Raw genomic sequence first — 18446 nt, 5'->3', positions numbered from 1 at the left:
GTAGGTATCCTACTCGTACTAAAAAATGAAGTCCCACAGTCATTAAAAATTGTTTTACTTCCCACCACTGTTGCTAGTGGTTTATAGATTTGAATAATATTATTGAACATGCGTTTCTCCTATTTTCATTGATAATCAATAACGAACATAAGTTTGCTATCAATTGCAGTAAGTTCTTAATTCTTTAAAGCAAAGTGAGAAAAGGATTTTTGTTAAACAGTGACCGTGTTCTGCCTTCTATAATTTAGCTTCTTTGACACTCATTCGACTTTGGTTATTTGAAGAGAAACTAGTTCAGGCAATACATTTAGGAAAGTTTGTCAAAATGGCAGTTTTACATTAGTGATGAAAGAAACCGTTTTCTCAACACTTTTTCAAATCTTTGGCTTTGGGTACTTTTTAATTTGTATTGCACACCTTTCTTGTATGAAATCTTTAAATTGAATTACTCTGTTTCTGCATCTGTAATTGTGTTTTCTTGTTACGCATCTTAATGCTTTGTTTCTCTTCAGGATGCAGAAAATGCCATTCAGCAAATGGGAGGTCAGTGGCTTGGAGGCAGGCAAATCCGAACTAATTGGGCAACTCGAAAACCCCCGGCTCCCAAAAGCACATATGAAAGTGAGTCTAAATGCTTGTAATGATCCCTTGCCAATGTTGGCTTTTGTGTGTTTTAAGTAGGTGTATTGTAACTTGTTGGCAATAATCTGTCAGGATAAACGGTGGTCCACTTCTAAAAGCAAAAGCACTTCATCATTGAACACAGTTCTGTCATGCTCTTGCCCTGAACCCATGGCAACCTTAGAGGCGCGCCATACAACCTACTGCAGTCTTTTCCAAACTCAATCACGCTTCACTGCCTGCCACTATTTCATTAGTGCTCTTTACAGTGTATATTAATTTCTGTCTTTTGTCAGTACATCTGGTCTCTCCTACCTTGCTAACCAAATTGTCATATAAGCTCAGAGTACCGTTTGAGCTATTGTACTTAAGGGGTTGAAAATGTACCATACTACGTTTTTCTTTTTTTCTGGTCTCTGTTGTATTTTCCCCAGTAGAATAAAAGAAAAAAATCCTCCTCTGCTGGAGGTGAGCTCCATTTAAACATCTGGCCAAAGCATAGTTGTAACCCCCTGTGACCCCCATACACCATAGTGGAGGCTTTCATTTTAAGTGCCTGGTGGTAGCTGGCTATAATTTCGGGGGTATAGTCCTGTTCACCTGTACGTCAAGGTAGTGAGGGTCCCGGTTGACCCTCCACTTGTAAAATATTAATTGTGCAAATAAAGAATGTTTTCCATCTCCAAGAGTGTGTTGGTAGGTGCCCTAAGCTGATTTCTTTTTCAATCCCCTTGTCTGTGCACCCTTCTGTAGATTATAGAATAGTTGCATAGAAGTATCTTAGAATGTGAACATCGCTCCGCTAGCTACAAGTTTTGTGGCCCAGCATTAAAACGAAGAAACAGTGACATCCTCAAACGCTGGCCTAAATATGCGCAAACTTGTGCTTGCAAAGAGTTCAATGAATTGTTGCTACATGAGGAAAAATACAAACTGAAAAGGAAGCTTGCATTGAAATACTCTGGCTACTCCTAGTAAGAATAATATCTGCCAGTAACTGCCGTTTGGCTTCCTTACCCTCAGGCAAGGTTTGCTGACGTTGTTGGTGCTTGGCTGCTATGACTCTGATACATGGCTCTACTTCTGTCTTCCAAACCTGTGGATGCCATGCCTCCCAACATGGTCAGATCTTATTTAATGTCGACCAAACACACTTCTAAGGGCAATTCTAGAAATGACTGTGTGGAAAGTTTATGCATTGTAAAAAAGAATTCTAAAGTTACAATCCTTGGCATCTTGAATACACAATCTTCAGATGACCATTCAGACTTGGAAGTCCCTTTTAGGGATGTGATCCTTTATTCTGCACATTTCTCAACGCAGACCAAAGATTTGTACTATGCAAGAAGAACTAGAGGCCCAGTCAGGTGTCCTGATCCTTTGGGAATACAATTAAGATTGCAGTCCTGATTGATGAGTCACTGCAATAGTTGGAAAGTCGTACTAAGCACAACAAAGGCCTCATCCCTCCAGTCACAGGCAGCTTGTTTTTGATGACAAATGCATCACTAGATGGTTGGAGTTGACCTACATGATTTTGAACCAAAGTTTATGGGTCTGAGGAGGAGAGTCTGCTTCACCTAAACATTCAGGAGCGGGCCCGGATTTATAAGAAGAAAGGTGAATCGGGGAGATTTTTTCCCCCCATCATCCATTTCGAGTTTGTAGACCCAAATGGCAATCTTTGAACCAGAGCTCTCAGACCAAATTGGAGCAAGTCAGCAGTCTATTGCAGCTGCTGTTACAGGGTGGAGCTCTCAGTCCCTGTGTCCTGAAAGTGAGTGAGCCAAAAGATGGAAGGAAAAGCGTGTCCGTGTGTCCTGAAAGTGAGAGACCCATAAGGTGGCAGAAAAGGCATCCTTTACCTATAGCTCACATGAAAGGGGAAGAAGACAAAGTGGACCGCTATAATGTAGGTGAATGTGCAAGTCCCATCTCTCCAAAACAAAATACTCCCTCCAGCATTTAGTGCTTAATGTGTTGGGCATGAATGTGATGCGAGGTCAAGTACAGCCCTTAACAAATCTTGTATAGGTTTCCTGTCAATCTGTGTGTGATATTCAGTTAAACGGACTTTTAAAAAAAAAATTATAATATCTATTGTATAGGTGATCAAGAATCTTGAGTGCTGGAGACTCTTTTCAGTACTTGACTTATAAGAAGATTCCATGCTGAAATACAATTAGTTGTCTTTTTCTGCAGTGCAGATGGTATCTTACATAGATGCTTATGGGTCCCTTTTGTCTGTTATGACACTTTTGTTGAACAGATATTAGTGCTGTAAAAATTAAAATTATGACATACTAGTGGATATGGAGTATTAGGCCTCTCTTCCCCATTGACTGCCTTGCAGTTAGTTTACTGAAGTGGTGAGGCTACACATGTACACATTAAATGTGGAACTTATTTTACTACTCGTTTACCCTTCATGTTTGAGATTCCCTGTCTAGTAGATGTTGATTAACGCAAGTGACTATATAAAAAATGCTTGAAATGAATTGTAGTATTTCCTGAGCTAATGTTTACAGTCCAGAAGTGTATTTGAAGGCATTAAACTGGGACCCTTCATTGAAATTGTGTTAAAGTCCGATCATGCGTTTTGACATCCGAACTGCATCCGACAAGGTATTTGCATTTCCCATTTAGACACATCCAGAGTCCCTCCTTGAAAAAATTACTAAGAAATTAAGTGATGTAGGATATCTATGTATTATAGCTTGTTCTCATTCATTCAGTTAACTTTTACTATTCAAAAGGCTTTTGATGTTTACTTGAAAAACATTCAGGAAATGTTGAATAGATACTCTTCCAGGGAATACTCACCAACAGTTACAAGCACTGAATAGTCCCGCCCATTCGCGGGGACCCCGTAGCATATGCAAATGTGTGTGTATATGTATGTGTATACATGTTAAAAACACGTAGGTAGTATCTTCCAACATAGATAGATATAGATAGATATTGCACAAAATCCCTCCAGCAAGCAGAAAGGAAGAGGCCACTCGGGGAATCCGGTTGTAGACTTTAATTCGAACAGCTTGTAGGCATAATGCGTTTCGGCCAAAGGCCTTCATCAGACACCACTGCTAATCAGGAACACAGCCACATTCCCGCCATAAAATGCTCCTGCAGTCCTTGCATAGGTGAGAACACCATCCCCAATCACGTCTTCGCCCACCAGGTGCAGCGCTGTAGGCACTACATCTCCCAGGATACATCATTACTGGGCAGGTGTTGCGTGAAGAAACAAAAAGGTAAGTCCATGTGGGCAGGTGTCACGCAGGGCAAGGCGCTGTGTGCCCGATTTCATAGTAGTCCTAAAGCCATCTTGGGTTGGTTCCAACCCCTAAGTAGCAAGTTCGCTGTGTGTGTGTGTGTGTGTGTGTGTATATCACAGTGAAAGTAGAAAAACTACCAGGAAACCAGTTTTTTACTGGAAAATATCAAAAACTGAAGAGCTCCAGGATCCTTACAGAAGGAGCCGGAAAAAAAGAACTGACCTGTCACCTGTAATGCATGATGGAAGAAGGGAGTTCTTAAAGGCACGGTGCCAGTTTTATAACTGTTGTTTTTTTTCTATGGAGCCTAAGGGTTAGTTGCCTGCTAATACTTGCCTTTTTCATGGAAAATAAAAGGTTATGTCAAAACACTAAGGAGAGCATGTTCTATGTTCAGAAATACTTTGTAAACATGTGTTCGAGGCATATGAGCGGCAGATTACACACTATGCATAGATCGCCATCTGGTGTTTGGTCCGGATGTTTGCACTTGTTTTTGTCCTGGAAAGTCTTTGTAAGTCACGAGGTATGCGACTTCTCCTTAGGATCATAGTGCGCATGGGCTCCATCCTCAGATTGCTTTTTTCTGCCATCGGGTTCGGATGTGTTTCTCGTGCTCCAGTTCGGAACAGTTACTGATTCCTGGTTCGACATGCAATCCTTCACCCTTTTGACGGTATTGCCGTGAACCCTAATCGGCGCGCATCTCTACCAGTCTTCGATTCCGGTCGTCGAAGAAGGCCTTCGGGCCGAGCCTTGGCATCTGGCCCATCGAAAGAACGCCTTTCAAAAAGTGTCCTCAATGTGGGTTGAAGTTTCCCCACACCGATCTGCATGAGGTGTGTAACCTCTGCCTCGCTCCCGAGCACGAGGCCAGAGACTGTCCCGCTTGTGCCTCCTTCCGCTCGAAGACCATCCGGGATCGACTAGCTCGAAGGACCATGGCTCGCTCGTCTAGTTCGATCTCCGACATCTTCCAGGAGGGCGTCGATGTGCCAAAGGAGTGGGTCGAAGAACAGCTCATCAGCGCCTCCGAAGCCAACATCGAAGAAGTGACTCCAGCTCAACGGGTCGTAAGTAAAGACGTCTACCCTGACCCACTCCCTTCAACAAGGGCTTCGGTCACACTTTCGCCCTCGGGCTTAGGTGCACACCGACACACTGCTTCCAATGCCCCGCCCTCGGGCCCGGCAAAGAAGCCTACCAAGCCTTCCGGCGACTCGAGCCTGCCTGCCACCGGTGCCCAAACCCAATCATCAGCACCAAAGGATGGCTCTCTGAGACCTATTCTAGACCTCAGGCCACTGAACCTGTACATACAATCAGACCACTTCCACATGATCACACTTCAGCAAGTCCTCCCTCTACTTTCACAGGGCGACTTCCTGGCCACCTTAGATCTCAAGGACGCCTATTTCCATATTCCCATACACGCTGCTCACAGAAAATATCTCAGGTTTGTAGTGGACGGGCAGCACTAACAAATCAAAGTGCTCCCTTTCGGAGTCACAATAGCACCACAGGTATTTACAAAGTGCCTAGCAGCTCATCTAAGACAACACATTCACGTCTTCCCATACCTCGACGACTGGCTCATAAAAGCCAGCTCGTACAACCAGTGTGTTCATCACACTCACGCTCCTATCCAATTACTCCATGACCTGGGGTTCACAGTAAACCACACCAAGTCTCATCTGCAACCCTCTCCCACACAACAGTACCTCGGCGCCACAATAAACGTATCAAAAGCACTAGCCTATCCCAGTCCAGAAAGGATAGCAAGCATTCTCGCTCTCCTACCCAAATTTCAGCCGCATCACTCTCCCAGCTCGAGTGTTCATGCAGCTCGTAGGGATGATGGCCTCTTCCATATTCATAGTACCTCACGCAAGTCTCCAGATGCGTCCCATACAAGAGTACTTAGCACGCCAATGGTACCAGGCTCAAGGTCAGCTAACAGATCTGGTGTTGGTAGACGGTCGCACTCCTCGCTCTCTGCAGTGGTTGTGAGAAAGTGGCTCTGTATATACTGTTCCCAAATAGGTACAGTGTGTACAGAGTCCACAGCCCCCAGAGGTTTGGCAGAGGTTAAAGTTAGATATAACCTTACTCTCTAAAGTGGTAGGTTGGTCGAGCAGTACGGCAGTATCAGAGGACAGTGTAAAGCATTTGTTGTACACACTCCGTCATCAAAATGGTTTCACACACTCAATAACTGAACTCTAGGCCAATGGTTTATATGTACAATATATGTCTGTTTTATTTAGAACCAACAATAGGTATTAAAATATACTTTCTCAGAATGAGATGCTTTATATAAATACTTTTGCAATATGCAATTGGCTTTTGTGGAAAGTTACAAGTTGTTGCAATAGGCAACACAATAATGCATGGAGTTCAATGGAAGTTTCAAGTTATTTGCAATGGATTACTTTTGTGATTCCAGGACTGGATCCTAGATTCAGTCCTGGGACAGTACTTAGAAACTAGTGATAAAATTCGACTTAGTTACTACTAGGATTTTTAAGTAATATTTTGCTATTTTAAAAGTTGACAGAAGAACTTTCATAGAAAACAGTCAATGATTCCCTATGGAAGAAAATTCAAGTTGCAGGTATAGTATGTTCTCGTTGCTTTTGTAATCCAGTACTTGGTGCCTAGACTCAGTACTGGGACCTTTATCCAAAACAGGTAAGCAATTAAGTTTTCACAATTTATACGATTTTTAAAGAATATTTAAAGTTTGCAGAAATCGACACTTAGAAGAAATTTCACAGAAAAACAGTCCATGATTTCCTATGGAAGAAAATTGGGTTACTGGTAAGTACGGTTGTGAATATTTTTCGGGGTCAGTGCTGGGCACCAAGATCCAGCACTGGGAGCTCACCTAATAGCAGGTGACTATTTTCGTTTTCGTTACTCTGCTGATTTTTGTTGAATATTTTAAGTTTTGAAAACTCCACACTTGGAAGAAATTTCAGAAGAAACCAGTCAATGTTACCCTATGGATAAATTTGAGTTATCGGCTTTAAGGTAAGTACTCGACTAACAAAATTAAGGTTCTGGGCATAGACTCAGGGGTCTCCCAGGGTCAGATAGGTACAGTTGTTACACCCTCAGCGGCACAGGGGCAGCCGGGTGCAGAGTGAGTTAGGCCCAAAGTTATCCTGTGGGAGGCAGGGGGGCCTTGGTTGGTGGCTGCTGACTAGGATGGCTCTCTGGCCACGCGGCTGTGGGAGCTGGGCTCCTGGTCACTTGCTCAGGGCAAATGGGGAAGTAGATAGGTGTAGAGGTTACACTGCCAGGGCCACTTGGGTGGCTGGGTGCAGAGTGCTTCTGAGCCTTCGGCCGCTCAATTGATTTCAATGGGAAAGCTCTGGTTTGGAGAAAGACTGCAAGCTCGGGGACAAAGATTCTTCAGGTGCCACCACCACTTCGAGTGGTAAGTTGGGTAGTTGGAGGATAGGTAGGTACCCCGGAGCTGGGCGCACGGGGCCGCAGGGCACCGGGTGCAGAGGTGCCTTTTGGTGTCGGGAAATCTTACCCTCTGTTGATAGCGATTGGGGGGGGGGGGGGGGGGGAGAAGGTACCTGGTTCTGAGGCTGCAGTCGTCAGGAGCGTCGAGGGAAGTCCTTGGGTGCCGGACTCGGGGTCACAGTCGCCGGGGGGTCGTCCTCGTGGTCTTTGTTCACTCCGGCACAGGCCAATGGTTGGCGGGTGCAGAGTGTGCAGGGTTCGCGGTTCCGGGCTGATGCCAGGGATTAGAAGCAGATTTTGAGTAGAGCCTCTACTCATGGGAGTCCCAGGTGCTTAGAGCCAAAAGGTAGCCAGGTCCTCCGGGGTTGGTGAGGTTGCTGGCCACAAGAGGTGCCGGGTTGTAGCAGGATCAGTTTCGAGGGTCGACAGGCCGGTAGGGCTGGGCCAAAGCAGTTGGTGTCTTCCTCTTCTTAGCAGCTGCAGGGCAGGTCTTCTTTCTTCTTGCTCTTCTATGTATTTCGGAATCTGGAATCGGGGGAAGGAAGGTTCATCTAGCACCTTTCTGAGGATGTGCATTGTTGCAGGCCCAGGAGAGCAGGGGCTCTCCTACCCAGGGGTCCAGCAACATGTCTGCTGTGTGGCAGCCTAGGCAGCCTCCCAGACCAGACGTGGATTGTTGGTTAGGTTTCAGGGGTCATCTCTAAGATACCCTCTAGGGTGCTTGGTACATTAAAACCCACACTGGCATCAGTGCGGGATTAATGTGCTGAGAAGTTTGATATCAAACTTCTCAGTCTTCAGTGTTGCCATTATGGTGCTGTGGAGTTCGTGTTTGACGAGCTCTCAGCAACATGTACTCTTAAATGGCAGCACTGCACTTACAGTGCCCAGGAATGGACCTGGGTACTGTAGGGACACATGGCTCATGCGCCCACACCACTGGCATAGGACACCCAGCTAGAGGGTGGCTGATGTATGCCAGGGCAGTGTAGGTGGTGGGCATGGCACACGGGGATGTGTGCTATGTCGACTTTTTGTCTTGTACCCAGACACTCAGCCTGCAAGGGCAGTGTTTGTGTGTTAGGCTACAGGGCCTCTAAGGGTGGCACAATGAGTGCTGCAGCCCTTAGAGGCCTTCCCTGGTCACAAGGCCCTGGGTACCTAGGGTACCATTTACCAGGGGCTGACATGTGGCCAGGGTTTGCCAATTTGGTTTTTAGGGAAGGAACATAGGCCCTGGGCACCTGATTGGCAGGAGTCCAGGGCACACTCAGTCAAAGTACATTCAGCAGTTCAGCAAAAAGTGCGGGCATACCATGCAAGAAAGATGGCACTTTCTCACAGTGGTCGAACACCAAAAACCTTTCCAAAGGGCGACCGTTCCTAGAGCGAGTTCCTCAGGTTGTCATGACAGCGGACGTATCGCTGTCCGGTTGGGGAGCTCACCTATTACATCACACCATGCAAGGCTGGCGGACACCTCAACAAAAGTTATTCCACATCAATTACCTTGAATTACTGGCCATATCCCTAGCCTTAAAAGCTTTTCAAAAACAAATATCGGGCAAGGCTGTCTTAGTCCGCAAGGACAAAATGACAACCATGTACTACATCCAAAAACAAGGCGGGAAACACTCTCTGCAGCTCTCCCAGCTAGCACAAAACACATGGAGGTGGGCTATACCTCAGAACACATTTCTCCCAGCCCAACACGTCCCAGGAGTCCAAAACACCATAGCAGATCTGTTAAGTCGTCAAACACGACAGATCCATGAGTGGAAACTCCATCCACAAGTTCTTCAACCATACTTTCAAATCTGGGGGCAACCACAGATAGACCTCTTTGCCACCCACAAACGCCAAATGCCCAAGCTTCGCCGCCAGATACCCACACCCATTGTCCAAAGGCAATGCGATATGGATGAACTGGTCAGGCAGATTTGCGTACGCCTTTCCGCCTCTCCCACTCATACCACTGGTGGTGCGCAAACTAAGGCAACACTCACTAACTCTAATTCTAGTTGCTCCAACTTGGGCCAGACAACTGTGGTACACCACATTGCTGGAACTGTTAGTAGCACCGCACCAAAGATTACACCTCTCACCACGCCTCTTAACCCAGAACTGTGGAGAGATCAGACACCCGGACCTAGCTCAGCTCAACCTTGCGATCTGGCTCCTGAAATCTTAGAATTCGGTTACCTTAACCTTCCTCCTGACTGTATTAACGTCATTAAGGAGGCTAGACGCCCTACCACTAGAGCCTGCTATGCAGCCAAGTGGAAGCGATTTGTGATGTATTGCTTTAACAATACCATCAATCCCCTAGATGTGTCTATCCAACACATCATAACCTACCTACTACACCTACAAAGGTGCAACTTAGCCTATACGTCTATTCGGCTACACCTTGCTGCTATAGCAGCATATCTACAAAATAGACAACATTTATCACTATTTAGAGTACCCGCCATCAAAGCCTTTATGGAAGGACTCAAAAGGATAATTCCTCCCAGAGTTCCACCCTCACTTGTGTGGAATGTAAATATCGTGCTCACATGACTAATGGGACCGCCTTTTGAACCTCTACATAAATGTGAGCTACAATTCTCATGGATGGTTGCTTTCCTAGTGGCCATAACTTCTCTAAGAAGAGTTAGTGAGCTACAAGCCCTAACTATTCAGGAACCATTCTTACAAATGCATCACAATAAGGTGGTTCTCCGCACTAATCCTAAATTCCTCCCTAAAGTCATTTCCCCCTTCCACCATAATCAATCTGTGGAGTTGCCCGTTTTCTTCTCGCAATCAGTCGCAAAAAGAGCTCTTCATACTTTTTAGATGTTAAGAGCATTGCTCTATTACATTGAAAGAACACAACCTTTTCTAAAAACCAAACAACTTTTCGTTTTTCTCACCACCACACAAAGGCAATCCCATATCAAAGTCCAGGATAGCCAGATGGATTGTTAAATGCATACACATTTGGTACCACAAAGCAAAACGCACTTAAACTGTTGCTCCTAGAGCCCATTCTACAAGAAAAATAGAGGCTTCTATGGCATTCTTAGGCAACATTCCCTTAGATGACCTCTGCAAAGCAGCTACATGGTCTACACCACATACGTTCACGAAACACTATTGTGTAGATGTGCAATCAAAACAAGCTAGTGTGGGCCAAGCTCAAAACCCTATTTCAGACTACTGCAACAGATACTGGTGGCCGCCGCTAAGGAGGGGGACTGCTATACAATCTATGCATAGTGTGTAATCTGCAGCTCATATGCCTCGAACGGAAAATACTACTTGCCAGTATGCATCTGTTCTTGGCATGTAGAGCTGCAGATCTACACACGTCCACCCGCCTTCCCGGCTTCCTTGATCTGTTCAAGTATTATCTTATTTAGATACAGCATACAAGGGCATCTTCCTGTTTCTTACAAAGCTCCATCATTTACCTGCTGGCGAAAAACGATCTGAGGATGGAGCCGATGCCCATGCGCACTATGATCCTAAGTAGGAGTCCCATACCTCGTGACTTCCAAAGACTTTCCAGGACAAAAACAAGTGCAAACATCCGGACCCAACACCAGATGGCGATCTATGCATAGTGTGAGTAGCATATTCCTTATTTTCAATGAAAAATCCAATGCAATTTTGGCATCATAAGTCTGTCGAATGATCTTAGGCTGCATGTTTGGATGTTTGGAGTCCACATGAATGGGCGGGACTATTCAGTGCTTAGGACTTTGAGTATACCTCTGGAAGAAAACTAGGATTTCAGGTAACTAACTTATCCTTCTGCATTTCATCCAGTGTTAAACTGCTGTAAACCCCTAGGCCACTGTGACGCTAATGAATTGGTCATGGGCCTATTTGACAATTTTCTTCTAATAACAAACCTTTTCATTCCAGCAAACACCAAGCAGTTATCTTACGACGATGTAGTTAATCAGTCCAGTCCAAGCAACTGCACTGTGTACTGTGGTGGTGTTACGTCGGGACTGACAGGTAAGTTTTTTGAGGGATGTGTTTTTTTAAGCACCCAATAAATTCAGTCTTTCTAACTGCTGCTCTCCATATCACCTTTATTTCAGAACAACTTATGCGCCAGACGTTTTCACCATTTGGACAGATAATGGAAATAAGAGTTTTCCCTGACAAAGGCTATTCGTTTGTTCGGTATGAAAAAAATGTTTAGAATTGCTTTGTTTTACGCCCATTTGTTAGTTTCAGTTCAAAAGGTTTAAAGTGAATTGTATTAGAGAACTATGGTGCTTTAGAATAAGTGGAACACACTCATAATTGACACCAGATTGTCTAACATACTTTTTAAGAAATGGGCACGGACATAATTATGACCACATTGCCATGTTTTTATTTTTTATTTTAATTAACTCTCCAGATTGTGATAAAATTAAAAACCCAATCCATTGGTTTATCTGCTGTCCAGCTTGGAATCTTTGCCGGACACAATCTTAGTTCGAGATTTGAGCATGTGCTGATGGAGAGTGGCCTAGTCCCCTACTATTTTTAGGGACCACTGGCTTCAAGAAATGTTTGTTTCAGACTTCTGGTTTTATGAGTTGGATTACACGGAGTTTCCAGTATTGAATCTTTGATAGATTCACATGCTTGAATCTTTCATAGATTCACATGCTTGAGTCTTTCCCGCAGTCAAGTTGAAAGTCCCACAGTACACATGACCAGTAGAGCAAACTTAAAATGTGACATGGGTAGCCTATAACCAAACTCCAACGAATCAGGAAGCAGCCACTGGATCACACGTCCTCTTAAGAGCCACCATACCTCAGATTTCTGGTTCTGCTTAGTTTCTTCGGCTCGACAACTGATTTACATACAGTGTCTATTGAACTTTGATTCAACCCTCCCCATAAACTGCTCGAAAGTAACATCTTGGCTGTTGAATTCTGACAGGAAAAATCATGTCGGTGGGCTCTTAAAGGTTTTTTTAAACCTTGAAAATCATGTGGCAAACTCAGACTATTCTCTTAGGATCTACATAAAGAGTGCCTTTATTGTGGTATGCTTCCTCATCATAAGTATAAGGACTACCAATAATACTTTTAGTTTTCGGCCAAAACCCCGAAGGCAGGGAAGACTGGCTTCTTTTATGGCTTCTGAAAAAGAAGGTAACAAACCAACTTTCTGGAGAGGAAGAAGGAACTTCAAGCCCATGAAGGAGAAAGACCTGAGGAGAAAGACCCCTCAGTGGAAACTCAGTTAACAAAAGCAAGTATAACAAATTACCTGAAAAAAGGCATCCTTCTAAGTCTGAAAACCAGAGCGCTTCTTTCGCCCCCTTTTTGCTGAAGACGAAGCATGCGTAGCCAAAAAGATCCCGCAATGAGACTTGTGACGACCACTACACTGACTGCGATGATCTAGTCGATGCTTGTATGTACATCAGTGTCGACCGGGACAAGTGCAGCACCTTTGACAACTGCACAGTCGACAAGACAAATGGAATTTATTTCCAATGCACCACACCACATTTCTCTTAGTCTTTCCATTACCACCTGTACACCTCTTAATGAGGTTCTGAGGATGACGATGACTGGCCCTGTGGCACCACATATAGTCCATCCCAGCTTTACGTGAAATGCCAGGACCTACACATCGAAAAGGGCAGTGAATACACCAATGGAGATTTTTCTTTTTAAAGAAATCTTTTGTGAAATCAAGTTCTTTCCAAACCTTTTCGGAGCAGTATGCATATGACTTGTAGGTCGAGCACAGCTATCAAGAACCTAAGATGCATGTTCCAGTTTGTCTGATTTCAGATCTTGGCCAGATCTCAATTTATATTAAAGGCTCCCTGAATCAGGTAATCCACCTCCACAACCACAGTTGACTCCTGTTACTCTATTCACTTCAGAAGATTCATATGAAAATATTAGGCATGGCTTTTGATGGAGAGGCCTCGTTTGGGAAAAACGTTGAGGCCTTAAAATGAAAAACAGATGGAGATAGCGAGATCCTTGTGGATTTTAAGTGTTGTGTCCCGCCCTTTAGTGGAGCTTGAGGAAGTGAAAGTGTGTAGAAAGATAACATTTTGCAGCGTGAATCTTTCTGGATTCACTATGCTGTGCATTATTCCGCGATCTTGTGGTTGGGTCCGGATTCGTAGTCTTTTCTTTGTTTTTTCTTTTTTTTTTCTTTTTTTTTTGTAGCCCAGGTGGGCGTCGACGTCCACCATTTGGTGCACCTCCCGTGACGTCGTCGTGCTTCCTGCGGAAGTCCCACCTTTGGGGCGCCATCTTCAGATTCTTTTTTCCGCCGTTGGGTCTGGATCGACATCGGGAAGCTCCAGAAATTCACTCGGAGGAAGAAGGAAGAAAAGCGAGTTTCATCGATAGAATCAAGAGAAGACATCAGGAATTGAACAGATTTCATCAGGAGCGCTAAGAAAGAGGACCAGCGAGCCTTTTTCTTCGACAGCCCTGGAGAATGCACGCTCAGAGACCCTGAGCGAAATGGACAAGACGCCATTCAAGTTCTGCCCAAACTGCCACCACAAGTTCGCGCAGAGAGACCAGCATCCGGTCTGCAACCTCTGCCTACCGGTCGATCACCAGAGTATCGACTGCAACGCCTGCTCAGCCTTCGCGCCGAAGACACTCAGGGTGAGAGAGCGGCAGAGAAGGGCCAACGCCAACATGGACGGCAAGGGGAAGCCCCCGACGCTCTACGCTCTGGGCCTCTCCTCAGACGACGAGGACAACGTCGCCGAGACAGCCGAAAACTTCACGGTTGTAGAGACCGACAAGAAAAAAGAAGACTAGGTAAGAGAATCGTCGAGCGCAAAACAAAAAGTACCTCGACAACACGAGGGTGACTCGAGAAAAACTGAGTCAAAGTCCACGAAGGCAGCCCCGGCGCCGAAAACTTCGACGTCCAAGGGGGGAACTTCGGACAAAAGGCCCAGCGGATCCTTACAAAAGGACTCCCAGGTGCAGAAAGACGCCGAAAGGCAAGGGTCGTCGAAATCATCCCATGAAACGGGCCGATCGACGCAGAAAGAACGTTCGACGTCGACGCAAGTTTCATCGAAAAGGCCCGCGGTCGACGCCGAAAGCATCTCCGAAATGGAGAAAAAGAAGAGGCGGCTCGAGGCCGAAATGGAGAACATCCTTCAAAGGAAGAAGGAGTTCGACGCCAGGATGAAGGAATTCAAGATTCCAACAGTTTCATCGGCGGACGTCGTCGAGGTCGAAGAGGAGTTCGACGCCGAAGGGCTGACAAGGGATCTCGAAGAAGAGGAGGAGCCCTATTATGAGGAAGAAGCCGAGGAAGAAGACCAACAGTCGTTCTTCGAATCGGCGGCATCTACCAGCAACGACGTCGAATGGCACGATCTCGACACCGAAAACCCGGAGGAGCCCGTGGACACGTACACCTCGAGGCCTTCGCCACCCGACGACATCGGGGTATACAATATGGTGGTGAAGAGCGCAGCACTGGCCTTCGGCGTAAAACTCGACGAGGAGAGGCCGAAAGCCGATTTTCTCGTCGAAACACTGCTCCCCATCCAGACTAGGAGTCAGTTCCTCCCCATGCTACAAAGCGTGATGAACCAGGGGAGAGAAGCCTTCAAGGAGCCTGCCACCTGCCGGTCGATCACACCCAGGACAGAGAAGAAATATAAGCACTCCTCCCTGGACCCACCTTACATCAAGGGTAGCGTCACAGCAGACTCCATCATAGCCTCCACGGCCAGGAGAAGGGCCAACGTTCCAGCAACTTCGGGCCCACCTCCGGATAAAGAGAGCAGGAGGATCGACCTCACAGGCAGAAAGGTCGAGAGGAACGCCGCAATGCACTGGCGCATGGCGAATTCGAATGCACTCCTCAATAGACACCAATACCAACACTGGGATGAGATGGGGGAGCTTGTAAAGCACCTCCCCGAAGAATACCGCCAGAGAGCCTCTCACCTGGTGGATGAAGGAAAGAACATCGCCAACTCCTGTATAAAGACGGCGTTGGATGGGGCAGAGACTTCAGCAAGACTCGTGGCCATAGGGGTCACAGAGAGGAGGCATGCATGGCTACGAATCTCGGGATTCAAAGCGGAAGTGCAGAACAACATCCTTGGCACCCCCTTCAACGGAGAGACACTGTTCGGAGCAACGGTGGACGAAAAGCTCACCCAGCTCAAGAAGGAAAACGAGACAGCGAGGTCCATGGGGGCCCTACAGCTGAGGGGAATGAGACGAGGTAATCCCTCGAGGAGACCCTACGGTAGGGGTGCAAGCCAACAAGGGACATCGCACCAGGCGTTCCAACAAGGTCAGCAGGGCGAAGGTCACGGTCAAGGTCAGCAGAAGCAAAGCTGGCAATATCAACCTCGGGCCAGTCCTTTCGCGGGAGAGGGAACGGACGTGGACAAAGGAGGAGAGGGGGCGATCAGCCCTCCTCGAAGTGACTCAGCACGCAAGAAGACGCCTACCCTCGTCAAGTCCCCAAGGGTGAGGCGCAGAAAAGTGTCATCAGGGGGAAGAGAAGTTTCAAGAGCCTACGAACATACGTCACCAGTAGGCGGAAGGCTAAGGTTCTACCTTCAGGAGTGGCGGCGCATAACCACAGACAAGTGGATACGGAACATCGTGCAGTACGGATACTGCGTAGACTTGGAGAAAAGACCTCCAAACAGGAAACCGAAAGGAAGACCGAGATCTGCCCAAGAACTGGCAATACTCAGAGAGGAAACGCGGAAACTCCTACAAAAGGGAGCCATAGAGGCAGTGCCGTTCGGGGAACGCAACAAAGGGGTCTACTCAAACTACTTCGTGGTTCCGAAGGTAGACGGAGACCTCAGGCCCATACTGGACCTCCGTTACCTAAACAAGTTCATAAGAACGCAAAGGTTCAAAATGAATTCACTGCAGGAGGTACTGCCACAGATAAGAGAAGGGGACTTCATGGTCACCATAGACCTCAAGGTCACCATAGACCTCAAGGATGCCTACCTTCACATCCCAATAAACAGAAGGCACAAGGGCCTTCTAAGATTCAACATCGAACAGGAACACTACCAGTTCACAACCCTGGCCTTCGGATTAAAATCAGCGCCAAGGGTCTTTACAAAATGCCTGTCGGCGGTAGCGGCACACCTACGAAAGCAGGGCATACACGTATACCCATACTTGGACGACTGGATGGTCAAGGCAAACTCACGCGAGAAGTGCGAGAGGCACGCAAAACGCGTAACGGACACCCTCACAAATCTGGGATTTTCCATCCACTGGGGAAAATCATCGCTGGAACCGGAACAGGTAAAGATTTTCCTGGGGGCACAGATCAACTCCCTCAACAGTACAGTAGTGCCCAGCGACAGGAGGACAGATGCCCTACTGAAGGAGACGCAGCTCTACCAGAAGGGGCGAGCTCTGACAGTGAGGGCGGTGAGCAAGATGATGGGGATGATGGCGTCCTGTATCCAGCTGGTGCCGAATGTACGCCTGCACATGAGACCATTCCAGGAATGGCTGCAACAGCAATGGTCACAAGCAAACGGAAGTTGGGAGGATCTAGTGGTTGTTACGCACGCAGTGCAGGAGGAGATAACTTGGTGGAACAGAGACAACATAACAACAGGGAGAAGCCTGACACCACCAAGCCCAACAGTGACCATTACCGCGGACGCATCGCAGATGGGATGGGGAGCGCACATGGACAACCTCAGAGTGAGGGGTCTATGGGCTCCGGCAGACGCGGTCCGCCACATCAACTACCTCGAGTTGAAAACGATACTGCTAGCCCTGAAGGCATTCCAGAGACACCTGTGCGGGCAGAGGGTGTTGGTACAGACAGACAACACCACGGCGATGTTCTACATCAACAAACAAGGGGGGACACAGTCGTTTCCCCTCTCATCCCTAGCTCAGGAGATTTGGAGATGGGCCATACCTCGCAGGATAGATCTACTGGCAATTCACCTACCGGGGAAGGACAATGTGGAGGCAGACTGGCTAAGCAGGCAGACCTCAGCATCACACGAGTGGGAGCTCAATGGCCAGGAAACGGAGAAACTCTTCCGGAGATGGGGGACTCCCACAATAGACCTTTTTGCAACACGCCACAATGCAAAATGCCAAGCTTCGCGTCCAGGCAGCCAGATCAGCAATCCAAGGGAAATGCCCTATGGATAAGCTGGTCGAGGACATTTGCCTACGCCTTTCCACCGATACCCCTGTTGCACAGAGTGCTCGACAAGTGCAGAACCAGCAACATGACTCTGATCCTGGTGGCCCCACAGTGGGCGAGGCAGACATGGTTCTCACAGATTCAAGAAATGGCGCAAGGCAATCCGTACAGGTTCGAGAGAAGAAAAGACCTGCTCTCAATGCAAAACGGGGAGGTCCTGCACCCAGAGCCAGAGACCCTCAACCTAGCAGCATGGCTCCTGAAGACCTAGAGTTCGCACACCTAAGGTTACCTCAGAGCACTATGCGAGTGCTACGGGAGGCAAGGAAACCTACTACAAGAAAGTGCTACAGCGCAAAGTGGAAGAGATTCACGGTGTGGTGCAGGAAGAAGGGCCTGCACAACAGAATGACAAGAGACTCAACTGTGCTGAGGTACCTCACACACCTTCTAAAGAGTAACCTCTGCTCGAGCTCCCTAAGGGTGCACCTAGCAGCGATCGTTGCCTACACCAGAGGTGAGAAGGGTGGAAGTTTCTTCAGCTCGCAGGTGGTGAAGAGATTCATGGAGGGAGCCAAAAGAATGGCACCCCCGAAAAGGTTGCCGCCGCCGGCATGGAATTTAAACGTGGTTCTGACGGAGCTCATGAAGGCGCCGTTTGAACCCATTCACAAGGCCAATCTACAAATGTTGACGATGAAGACTGCCTTTCTAGTGGCCATAACCTCACTACGCAGAGTGAGTGAGCTTCAAGCACTAACGCTACAGGAGCCCTACATTCAAATTCACAAGGACAGGGTTGTCCTGAGGACGGACCCACACTTCATGCCCAAGGTAGTGTCGGCGTTTCACATGAATCAGAGTATCCAGATACCGAGTTTCTTCCAAAACCCGACTACA

The 18446-nt window shown here is 47.0% G+C and overlaps 1 protein-coding gene across 2 annotated transcripts in view; it reads left to right on the top strand.

Annotated features, from left to right (window-relative positions):
• The window catches only part of TIA1 (TIA1 cytotoxic granule associated RNA binding protein), a 267173-nt gene that overhangs the window by 170122 nt on the left and 78605 nt on the right, over positions 1 to 18446 (top strand). For both annotated transcript variants that reach the window (XM_085636215.1, XM_085636216.1), the window contains exons 8-10: positions 513 to 621; positions 11292 to 11387; positions 11474 to 11558. In XM_085636215.1, coding sequence (XP_085492341.1) covers positions 513 to 621; positions 11292 to 11387; positions 11474 to 11558 — 290 coding nt within the window. The remainder of the gene's footprint in view (positions 1 to 512; positions 622 to 11291; positions 11388 to 11473; positions 11559 to 18446) is intronic.

The sequence above is a fragment of the Triturus cristatus genome, chromosome 11 (assembly GCF_964204655.1).
Source record: "Triturus cristatus chromosome 11, aTriCri1.1, whole genome shotgun sequence".
Taxonomy (NCBI): domain Eukaryota; kingdom Metazoa; phylum Chordata; class Amphibia; order Caudata; family Salamandridae; genus Triturus; species Triturus cristatus.
Note: the sequence above shows the minus strand (reverse complement) of the source record. Positions and strands in the feature narration are given on the sequence as shown.